Here is a 12,267-nt window from a genome sequence, read left to right on the forward strand (position 1 = left end):
GTAGGTATTTTAAATTGATGCTTAGGAATGGCTGCCAATCTATACTGAGCCATGTCTTTGAGTATGCAAAGGACTGGGACTCCCCATGTTTGGTCTCCTCCTGGAGGGGAGCCGCACGGAGCGGAGCAGACTTTAAAGCCTGCAGCCCAATGAGCAGAATACAGATACAAATGAAGTGCTTAGTTCCCACTGTAAATTCGCTTATCACTAATCTCAACCCCTGTTGATTTCTTAAAAAAAAAAAAAAAACTGTGCCTCTTTAACTTGACTGAGAAGCCCTTCAAGTTTGACTGTTGGTAAGTTGAGATGGGAATAATAAAGATAACATAGACTGTGGATCTACAAATTTGCTAATTTTTTATGTAGATGAAACCCGCATATAAATTGTGAAAATTTTAAACGTTGGACATATATTTTGACACATATCATAGTGCTGGTGACTGTTTGTATTCATATATATATATATATATATAGATATTTATACTTTATTAAGGAAAAATAGACTTTCAGTGTCTTGCGATACTACTCCCTGTAGTACTGATTTCTGCCCAGCAGTTGTCGTCGTTTCAGTGACTTGTTTTTTTTACTGATAACATTGAGCTATGTTTTTCTCCGCTGTACACAAAGTTTAATTTGAGACTCTGGAGCCACTGCTAAACCTTTATTGAGTTTTTATTTCTGGCAGTGGTGGTACCTCTCCGGAGACTCTACAGTCCTGCAGTCACACAGTGTCTGTGTATGGCAGAAATCCATTGTATAAGTATTCAGAATTTACATGTTTTGGATCCCATATGCCATGGGGATAACTGGTCACCCAAGCTATACAGCCAGTTGGAAACTTCTACTATTCTTAAAACTGTGTTTTGCAATTCTGTATATAGTCAATTGTAAAAAAATGCCTGCCCATTATTATAAGGAAGAAGTCCGTTTACCGCTACAACTATAGTTATAATGGGGAATTTTAGTCTCTAAGGGTCCATTTACACAGAAAGATTATCTGGCAGAGTTCTGAAGCCAAAACCAGAAATGGATTTGAAAAGAGGAGAAATCTCAATCTTTCCTTTATGACCTGTTCCCTGTTTATAGTCTGTTCCTGGTTTTGCGCGAAAGTCCGGCCGCTCGCAGCCCGGCCCCCCGCTCATCCGCAGCCCCCTGCGCCGGGTCGATCACCACCCCCACCGCCCCGATTGCCACCCCCGCCGCCGCTCTTATCAACACCCCCGCCGCTCCGATTACCGCCCCCGCCACCACGGCCACAAGCATATGTTACCTGCTCCGCGTAGCAGGTCTTCGAAATCCCCGGCTCCCCTCTTCAGCGCATTGATTGGCTGAAGAGATGAGCCGGGAATTTCAAACGGCTCCTCTTCAGCACTGATTGGCTGAAGGGGAGCCGTTTGAAAATTCCCGGCTCCCCTCTGCAGCCAATCAATGCACGGCAGCACTCATTGGCTGAAGAGGAGCCGTTTGAAATTCCCGGCTCCCCTCTTCAGCCAATTAGTGCTGCCGTGCATTGATTGGCTGAAGAGGGGAGCCGGGAATTTCAAACTGCTCCTCTTCAGCCAATCAGTGCTGAAGAGGAGCCGTTTGAAATTCCCGGCTCATCTCTTCAGCCAATCAATGCGCTAAAGAGGGGAGCCGGGGATTTCGAAGACCTGCTATGCGGAGCTGGTAACGTATGCTCGTGGCGGGGGCGATCGGAGCGGCGGGGGGGGCGGGCTGCGGGCGGGCAGGCAATCGCAAAACGATTTTTCCGTACGATATATTATACCGTCTAAACGCTGATTGTTATGAAAAAAAAAAATCATTACTCCGACATCATTAATCGTACGATCGGGCCAATTATCGTTTCGTGTAAACCCAGCAGAAGAGCCATGCAGGGAACTCACCTGTAGGCAACCAGGGAGTACACCAATGTCCAATAACAAAGCATGTTCCGACACTTGAATCTTAAAAATCCAATCCTTTATTTATAAAAATCCAATATAGATATTTAGCCATTGTCAATTCTTTGGGTGGACAGCAAACTTTGACAGCGAATATAATTAAGTCTATGGGACGGGCGGAACTTCAAGCAGAGGCCGCATGGTCAAATCCGCTTGAAGTCTCTGCGCGTATTCTGTAGTGTGAACATACCCTTTAAGAGGGCCAGTAATTCTGAAGGAAACTAATTGTATATCATAACCTGGGATCTCCAAATGTTGTTTTGTTTAGGTATTAGATTGTATACATGTATTTTAGGACAAGTCCATGCATGCACATATTGCGCTTTTATCCCCTGCTTTAGTTTTGCTTGGTGACATGCATTATAATTAGAATAGAGGTATCCAGAGGACACGCTGCTAGATGTCTTAATAATATGCTAATAAAGTGTCTTACACAGGAAGGGTTTGGGGAGATTAATTTCCCTCCAGACACATATATAGAAGCCATTGTACTCTGTTTATAATGTGAATGCATATGTCTAAGACGAGCCACTGATGATAATGTGGTGCTGCTCTTTATTAGGGTATATGCACAAAGTGTGAAATATTGTCAGCTTTACTAGCATGAAAATCTGCTGTCAGTGGGATAAAGGTTTTGGCCACGGATTTTACCAGCTGCAATGTAAATTAGTCTGAAACACCACAACAGATGGGGCATGCAATGTTTTTCAATGTTTGTGAATGTGGTGTGTTAAAACTCTTTTACATTTACTGACTCTTAGGGTGCGTGCACACTACGGAATGACAACGGAAAACCCGTTGCGCATTCCGCAGCACACACCCGCTCGTGGACTGTGGCGGGTGTGAGTCTCTGGCCGTGTCATAGACTCCATTCTATGCATGGGTGGATTCTATTATCCAGCCAAAGAATGAACCTGTTCATTCTTTGAACGGACAATGGAATCTGCCTGTGCAAGCTGCAGAATGCGCAAAAGGTTTTTAGTCACCATTCCGTAGTGTGCACAGCTGCACGCACCCTTATACATTGTACTTTTGTTGTAGAATTGAATTGCAAACACCTCAATCAATTTTGTCGGCAAGACCAGCATATGAGGGTCTCCTGTCTTTCCCCAAACAGATGTCAGGGGATAGAAGGATCTGGCAGGTTGGCTTTTAACTGCCCAATTTTTTTTCCGCTCTTGGGGATTTAAGCCATTCAGGCCACTTGAATGCTACTTTATTCCCATAACAGCAGGTCATGCATCCCTATGGATATCGGTGAAGCCTGGTTGAAATACCAGACAGCCCATGGGCAAGCATAGCCTATAAGAAAGAGAACCTGTCACTACAGCGCTGCCGGATAAGCTGTGAATTTCTCACATAATCAGGACGTTCCCTATCCATGGCAATGAACCACGCAACCTCTATTCTCATCCAATTGAGGTCATTAGCATTTCCGTCACCTCGTGGTTCGTTTTTATGATTATCCAAACTTTACAAAAGAAATTAACAGCTGATGTGACAGGTAACGTCTTCAAAGATCTCAAAGTATATGCAGACTTTTTTTTTCTATAGAAAACATAGCTCATACTATGATAAAGACTGCATATATGATATCCTCTCATTACAATTATTTTATATTGTGTGGCGTTTTCTCATTCATGTGTTTGCTATAGAACTTGACATATTTCTGGTAGATGGTTGTGTGATTATAATGAGCATATCTGACTATTATTATTTTTTCTTTTCTGCAGTAAATCCATACAGTCAAAAGTGGACTGCATTTTGGTGAGTAACATAATTCTGTGTTTTTATTACCATCCATATAGTATGCATAATATTAATCATAGCGGTTGACAGTGTCTGTGGTCCCTGGGTAGTGATAGACTTTGTCTATCTTTGGAAGGTCACATTTTTTATTACCCCTTAGTCTCCAGTTTTCTTCATTTCTTTTCATCATCACATTATAAAAGCTATAGCTTAATTTTTATGTTGCCATATGTTTTATTGACTATGTTGACATAGTCATATAGCGGTTTTGATCAGTCCGGGTCTGAGTGTTTAGTGTGCTAAGTGTGATTATCTCCTGTCTCTGTGTCAAGTGATGAATCGGGTTCCTATATATGTAGCCCAACTCTTTTTTTCTGACCATAGCAAATAGTCTTTCACTCCGTCTCACCATCAGTACTGAACACTCAAAAGTTTTGACATGTCTCTATGACATGTGAAAAGTTTTTTTTTTTTTTATAATGACAGGTATGCTTTAACCATTTAAATGCCTTAGCATTTAACCTGCTTATATGTCCCTGTAGTGCAGTGTGGCTGAGGATGAAAGTGAGGAACTGTACACCATTTTTGTGTATTTTGTTGTTTAATCCATATGCTAATGAGGCAGTTTGGTGGGCTAAGGGTGGGTCTACCCACCGTCCGGCTCAGGCCTTCTAATGAATATTCATTCAGCACTCATTCATTAGAAGGGTGGATTCTGAGTTCCCTATGTGCTATAGTATAGGCATATCAGCAGTTCAGAGGTTTCCAACCTTCTTTTTAAAGGGAACCTGTCACCCCCCCCCCCACCGGGGTGAAGGCCGCCTGACCCCCCGCTAGAGACCCTTATACTTACCCCTTTTCACCAAGTCCCGCACCTGGAGCCAGTCCCAAGATGGAGCCATTCATTCTCTATGGGCGTCGGACTCATCTCAGGAGCGTGCGCGCCAGGCTTCCGACGGGTATATCTCCGCCCCCGGACCAGCTTCAGGCGCGGGACTTGGAGAGAAGGGGTAAGTACAAGGGTCTCTAGTGGGGGGTCGGGCGGCCTTCACCCCAGCATGGGGGTGACAGGTCTTCTTTAACAAAAATCTGCAGCACTGTAAAATAAGAGGCACATTTATTAAACATGCAACCCAGGTGTACACTATGGAAAAGGCGACGATTTTTTACACCTTGGTCAGGGGTAAGCACTGCTCACCTGATGGGCAGACATAGTAAATGTAGGCGAGGCTTTATCTAAGACTGATTCATCTGGCAGTGACAGCCCATTCAACCAATCACTTACATCTTCTTACCACTCTTACCGTCCCCTGCAGCTTGTGTTGAGCGGCTGCCTATGGAGCTTAACTGGCACTGATTGGCTGATGCTCAGCCACCCAGTGTCAGTGATCCAGTCAGCCGACTTTAACAAGCTTGGACAAGGGAGTATATTTTAAGCCTACTCCAAAAGCCTGCAAAGTGAAGCTAGGTATTATTTTTTGGGGTAGGTTTAATTTTCGTGAGACAAAATAGTGAAATGCCATCACTTGTGATGGAACACTGCTTTGAAGTCAATGCCCAATTTGAGCAGATTTTCAGATCTACTTAAGGCCCTCTTACACAGGCCGATTGTTGTTAATCAGTGTTGCTAATCAAATATGTGTGAACATACCTATATAGCATACTTTATAATTGCTCTAATGCTTCTAAAATGAAAAATGAAAGTGATTGTACCACCAGGCACATCGCTTTAGTTTTTTTTTACATTGACAGACCGGCGTTGGTGCTGGGATGTCGGTGGTATGGTCCTTTTTTGAACTGACGCCCGGTTTTACACACGGCACTAGTCTATTCCAGAGCACCAGCCCCCCCCCACCCCACCCCTCCAGAGCACTGGGGGAAGCCCTCCCGTCCTCAGTGTTATTGCCCCTCTCTGACGTGACTTCATTGTTTCTAATGGAGCCACATCACAGAGGGGAGGGTCTGTTAATGTAAAAGAAAAACAAAGCAACGAAAGCTTGATTTTTTTTTTTTTGTCAGTCTCTATCTATCTATCTATCTCTCAGTTTGGGCTTTGCTTTTAGAGCAGAGTGGTGATCAGAAACACAGCAAACTGTCAGCAATGGGAGGGAAAGAGTGGGTATATCAAGAGAAAGTGGCAAGTTTGTTAAGTGAATGTAATTGCAAGAGTATTCCTACAAGTTTAACTTATAGTCATAATGAGAATACCCCTTTAAAGAATTGTACTTTTTTTTTTTTTACCCCATACAGTACTTTTAACTACATAGATTGGTAGATTCAATCTGGTAAATGCTTACTGAACACCTACAAAATACACTGCCATTTTTGTTTATATAGTTTTAATTCTGTGAAAAAATGTTTTTTTCTTTTATTATCTTTAATGTTGTATGTATGATTTTACAGTAGAGATTCTTTACAAAAAATGACTTCCCTGAAAAAAGTCTCTAAGAATTGGCCACTAGGTGTCTCTCTTTCCTGCTAGCAGCTCTACCAGTCTGTTAGGGGAATTTTCTCCGGCAGCAAAGAGACCAAAACAATACAAAGGAAGTGGGGTTGGGGCTTAGGCCTCATTCACATGTTCAGCAATTTTTTAGGGCCATATAATGTGTCCGCAGTCTGCAAAAAATTAGTCTGTGGTGCATCCATAGCGCATCTGCAATCTGTATTTTTTGCCAAAATGCAGATCCCATAGACCTCTATCTTCTAATTGTTCCCAAATTAAGGTCTGTACTAGGTTTTAGTGTTATGCAGTAGAGAGAGCCTGGATTGCGTGCAGGTGTCCTGTCCCACTCTGTCCTCTTCAGGGGGTCCACATTATGTGTCAAAAGTTAAAACAAGGCTTCCCTCTTATCTCTTACCACCCTTAAATTTTTGTTCTTACTATCTACAGCAGTGATGGCTAACCTTGAAACTCCAGCTGTTGTAAAACTACAATTCGCATCATGCCTGAACAACCAAACATATGGCTTTGGTTGCCTAGGTATGATGGGAATTGTAGTTTTGCTACAGCTGGAGTGTCAAGGTTAGCCATCACTGATCTACAGTGAGTTTTCGCAGCTCTGCAAACCGTTCTGTGAAAAAACATATCCTAGTGCAGAACGTGATTGTACGGCAGATTCCCAAATAGGAATATATGGGATCTGTTTTGTTTTTTTTTCCCCATGGATTCCACAGGTTTCACATTCATTAAAGGGAATCTGTCAGCACCTGTTCTTGTTCCGAAGTGCTGACAGCATCATGAAGGGGTGTGTCTTTGTGTGTTACCTTTCTTTTTCTGGACGGTGCGCCCCGCACAGAGCCAGGGAGCATGAGTGAACTGGCAAGGGTGCACGCGGCCCCTGCCATCAACGGTGCATGCACAGCGAAAGATGACGCTGCCAGGAAGCCGGAGGCTGGGGGCAATGAATGTTCAAGAGAAGCTGGGGGGGGGGGAGGAAGTAGTGGTGAGGCGTGCTGTAGTGTAGCACAAATGAAGCACCACTAGACCTTTTTGACACTTGTGCAGAAAGTTACGCCACAGATTGGGGACAAAGTACAGCACTGAGCAGAAAAAGAAAGGTAACACACACACTAAGACACACACCTTCATTATGCTGTCAGCACACCAGAACAGGTGCTGACAGATTCCCTTCAATCTGTGAAGAACCAATTCATCAGCAATGTGATAACTTTAATATAACTAGCTCTGTACAATTTTGGCATGACTGCGGGAAAAAAACCAGACACGGATTGCAATACGGATGCAATCACAGACAGAGCTAGATAGTGGACTTAATCCAGGGAGCTTAAAAATCACTGAATGTGTAAGTACGGCCTTTAAGGGATATTCCACTAAAGAGCTAAAAAACTAAATACTCCCAAACCTCGTAGGCCTTACCAAGTAATTTGAGACATATCCCATCTTTCTAGCTGCCACCGTTTCTGAGCTACAAGTTTTTCTAAAAACTGGTCTTTATCCAAGATGGCGCAAGCTGGGAAACTACATTTCCCAGCATGCATTGCACCTCAGAGCTATCTGCCTCATCTTGTTGTATCTGCCCATTGCTGGCTCAATCTGCTTTTGTTTTACACTGCAAACAAAAATCTGTATGTATCAATCTATCTGCTAGCCATAGCCACTCTATTATGTGGGGTATTGTGAGTTCTTGGAGATTCTGAGGGATTTGGGGGCTGGATTTCTGACAAATCCAGCTCCTGTGCTGTGATCTCCGTCTTCAGTTTCCACATAAATCTGTCTCTGTCACTGTTTCTACCTCACACACAGGTGTGTTTGCTTTTTACCTCACAGAACGCTTACTGGACTCCTTTCCAGATTACTATTAACTCCCTCAATGCAGGACAACTAGGAATGTTGTGTGCTGGTACTTCTGGCATTCTCTAACTACCAGACAGTGGTAATTAATTAACTCTTGACAGTGACAGTAAAGATTACCCTGGGTCACATATGCAATCTATAAATAGATTGGAAAGAGAGAGAGAGAAAGAGGTGAAAAAACAGTTTCCTTTCCCTTATACTGCTCTGGAGGCTGTCACTGTTCTGTTGGCCTAGTGCTCACTCATTGCTGGGATGTCTGTGGTGGGCAAGGTTAGTCATGAGGTGTTACAGCTTGCCTGGCAACAGAATAGGCCAAGTTCATGTGACTTTGGTCTCAGAAGGGAGGGGAGGAAAGAGTAGCCGAGACCATGTGGACCACAAAGTGAGGATCTTCTGCAGCTTCAGGGTGTAAGTCAGGATGTTCTGCAGACAAACGGCCCAATTTATGTAATAGAAACATATTACAAACAAGCTTAGATTATGGGTGGCAATTGAACAAGGTTAAATTTTCTTAAGTGGAGGGCCCCTTTAATGTATGAAAACTACTACTTCTTTACAGGTTTCCTGCAATCATGTCCCAGGTGACCCATACACCCCCAATACTGTACCAGAGCAAAAGTAGCAAAATAGTGTGTCCCAGGGAACATTCTGGGTATATTATACCACTGCAACCCCTGCGAAATTCTTCAATATTTTGTTGTGTTTTGTTATTATGTTGTATTAGTATTTTTTGCTGTCTATATTTCTAATTTCTCTAGCACTGGCATTAACCATCATAATCTCAGTCTAGACAGCGATTAAGCCATCCTACATGTATGCAGGATTATCCAGTTAGATTATAAACCTTCTTTTCTATAATTTCTTAGTGTCTATAAGTTGTAATGTGCTGAGCAGTCTAATTGAAGATTCTCAGCAGATGAAACCCAATTGGCTGAAATTAAGTACATAAAGAAATCACTTTCTATGTATGTTTTATACAAGAACAGTATATATGGCTTTCACTGTGGATGGTGGTACAGTTGAGAACAAGTGATAAAATCGTATCAAAACACTGCAGGTTTTTCTTTCATTTTTTTTTTTTTTATTTAAACTAAAAGCTTAAATATATTTCTTTATTTTGTTTGTTTTTAGTTATAAAAATGTGGTGCTTTTTGTTTTCCATCAGAGAAAATATGAAGTGTACTGCCTGGATTGTGTGCCTCTGTAATGCAAGCTCTGTGATTGCGGGAGGTCCACAGATCACATCCTTTGAGCTGCATGCATTCATGAGCCATGCAGTTCTGGACAAATAGGACAGGTCCTGTTTTTCTTGTGGTTCGGGCTCTGTGCAAATGCATGGACTGTGGCATTTACAGTCATGTGCATTGGCCTAAAGAATTAAATGGGACCTATACTGTCCATAATGGGATTTGTGTAAGGGACGTTAACTCATCTGATCCATTGTTTCTCGATTCCCTCCATCTATTGACTTAAACTGACACTGTCACCCCCTTTTTGCATTATGACTTTTTTTCTTCATACATGTAATAGGTAAATTTAGCAGTTTTCATACCTTATTTTATATCATACGTCTTGTTCCAGTAAAAAGTGCTTGTTCCAGTAAAAAGTGATCTTTTATCATCTGTGGATTGTGCTATCTTGTGACGTCATCGGTACATAGGCCCCGCCCCTAGAAGGTCATTGAAGACCAGCCTAATGGTCTTGGCCCCACCCCCTCTAGGTTGCCTATACCAATGGCTGCGGAAGGGGCGGGACCTATGTGCCGATGTCACAAGGGGGTGGGGGCCAACAGTGGTGTTGTGGGTAGGGCTAAGTGGCATAAAGAAGGGGGGGGGGGTGAGCAGTTCACAAAAATGTTTTATCTAATTTTGCAGCTGCATTGGAGATCTTGTGGTGGTGGGTCATGTGACACAACCCACAAAAGATATCGAAATTATTTTTTTCCCTACTTTTTCTGCCTTCCCAATCTCTTTGTACACAGTACTCATTGGTCTAAGGACTAGATCAAAAATAGGAACCTAAAATACTTATGGAAATACACTTATTCTTTATAGCCTGTACAATTGAATGTATCCTATACTATATTCACTAACTGGGTGGATTTCCAGCTGAGTTGTATGGCTGTAATATAAAATGCTCTAAGTAGGCTGCACAGCACCCACTGACTATTGGGCATCTTTAGAAATAGTATGTATGTAGTGCATATAGTTCTGTAGCTCAGTGTTTCCCATTGTGGCACTCCACCTGTTGCAAAACTGCAACTCCCATCGTGCCCTGACAGTGTATAGAGCGATGCACTCGTTGGATGGATTTTTTAGCTGACCATGACTACAATATATGTCTTGCCAATCATCAGATTGAATTGCTGTCACTCACACCCCATCCCCCTAACCCACTGCTGCCCGGTGGATACTTTACCCATCCGTGTTCCAGACTGCTTCTGTGGCTGCCTGACATTCTTCTCAGCCAATCAGTGGGTTAAGGGGAACGGGGCTTTACATACTTGCAGCGGAATAAAAACTCCACTGCGACTATGTAAACCCATACAGAATGACAGGAGACAAGATCGCAGCAGATTTCGCTCTGGGACTCGCAGCGTGAAATCCACTACAATTCTGTACGTGTGAAGCTACCCTAGGGAACAGGTCATTAAGGAAAGACTGAGGTTTCTCTTCTTTTCAAATCCATTCCTGGCTTCGGCTTCAAAAAATCTGTCAGATAAATCTCTGGTGTAAAAACACTGTAAGTTCAGTCCAACTTTGGAGAGCATAAATAAGTTAGAAGTGAGTCAGTCAGTGTCTTGTTTTCTGCAAATAAGAAGACATAATAAATATGCAGTTCATGAAAATAAAGCCTGTGTAGGGCTCAATGCTTTGTTATGCCAGAGTAACCCATTCACTGGATTTGGACAACAATTTATGTCCTCCTGCCAAATACATAAACAGAAGTATAATAAATCTGTTAGCTGATAGTTTGTAATGACTGAAAACACATTAGTATAGAAAAATATTGCAATTGTTTAGACAGAATAGAATACATGTACTTAGCTGCTGTATGTCCTGCGGAAAGTGGTGTATCCTTTCCAGTCTGACACAGTGCTCTCTGCTGCCACCTCTTACTGTGACTGGAACTCTCCAAAGCAGTAAATCCCTGTAGAAAACCTCTATTGCTCTGTAAAGTTCTTGGCACAGACAGAGGTGGCAGCAGAGAGCACCATGTAAGACTGGAAAGAATACACCACTTCCTGCAGGACATATGGCAGCTGATAAGTATGGGAAGCCTTGAGATTTTTAAATGGAAGTAAATTACTAATCTGTATTACCTTCTGACACCAGTTTGCCAATTGTTTTTCTCACTGGAATACATACGCCTTTAATCCTTAAATGCCACAATTGATATGACATTTTAATGATTGATTTTAAAAGTCCCCTAGGTGGATTTTAAAATTCTTTTTTTTTTTTAAATCTAATATTAAATGTAAGGGGAAAAATAAATATTATTAGTCTTCTGAACTATTATACATGCACGTAACATAATTGATCCTTCAGAGTGAACAGCATAAGTGTAAAACAAAAAAATATATAGATGTTTGGTCAGAACCTGAGGAAAAAAAGGGAATAAAAATTTATAAAGACCCATCTACTCCAAAATGGTACTAAAACTCTAGATTGTGGTGAAAGAACATTGAGCCTTCATACAGCCATGTAGAAAAATAATGCACTGTGCAATGTACTGGTGTTCGATGCTGTGCCAGTTTGAGCAAGCTTCATACTGATTTTAGATTGAGTCAGGCTCACAGTTAATTTAACCCCTTCACGTCCACAATCTGTATATATACATACCTATTCCAAATGCCCTGCGCAGTAGGAACGTATATATACGATCCTGTAGTGAAGGGGCTTTTAGCGTGTGCAAAACCGCTCCAATGTGTGGCTCTGCACACAGCAGTGTCCCCAGAGATATTCAGAAATCCCTTCTAAAATAAACCCCCAATAAAAGTTTAAATTACCTCCTTTCCATTAAAAAAATAAAAATTGTCAGATCTATTAACATATAAAATATATTCTTCCCGCATGGTGAACAGCGCAAATGAAAAAAAGGAAAAAAAGCCCACCAGTATTGCTGATTTTTCTTTTCTTTTTTTTAAGTTCAGAAAAAAAAAAAATGAATAAAAAGTGGTCAAAAATGTTCTTGTACACCAATATAATACCAATAAAATCTAGAGATCATGGCGCGAAAAATGACACCCCAAGAATCCCT

General features: G+C 41.9%; 1 protein-coding gene across 1 annotated transcript in view; it reads left to right on the forward strand.

Annotated features, from left to right (window-relative positions):
- The window catches only part of RFX7 (regulatory factor X7), a 66,450-nt gene that overhangs the window by 33,704 nt on the left and 20,479 nt on the right, over window positions 1–12,267 (forward strand). The window contains exon 2 of the mRNA XM_069982435.1: window positions 3,677–3,710. Within this exon, the coding sequence (XP_069838536.1) occupies window positions 3,677–3,710 (34 nt within the window). The remainder of the gene's footprint in view (window positions 1–3,676; window positions 3,711–12,267) is intronic.

The sequence above is a fragment of the Dendropsophus ebraccatus genome, chromosome 1, assembly GCF_027789765.1.
Source record: "Dendropsophus ebraccatus isolate aDenEbr1 chromosome 1, aDenEbr1.pat, whole genome shotgun sequence".
NCBI classification, from domain to species: domain Eukaryota; kingdom Metazoa; phylum Chordata; class Amphibia; order Anura; family Hylidae; genus Dendropsophus; species Dendropsophus ebraccatus.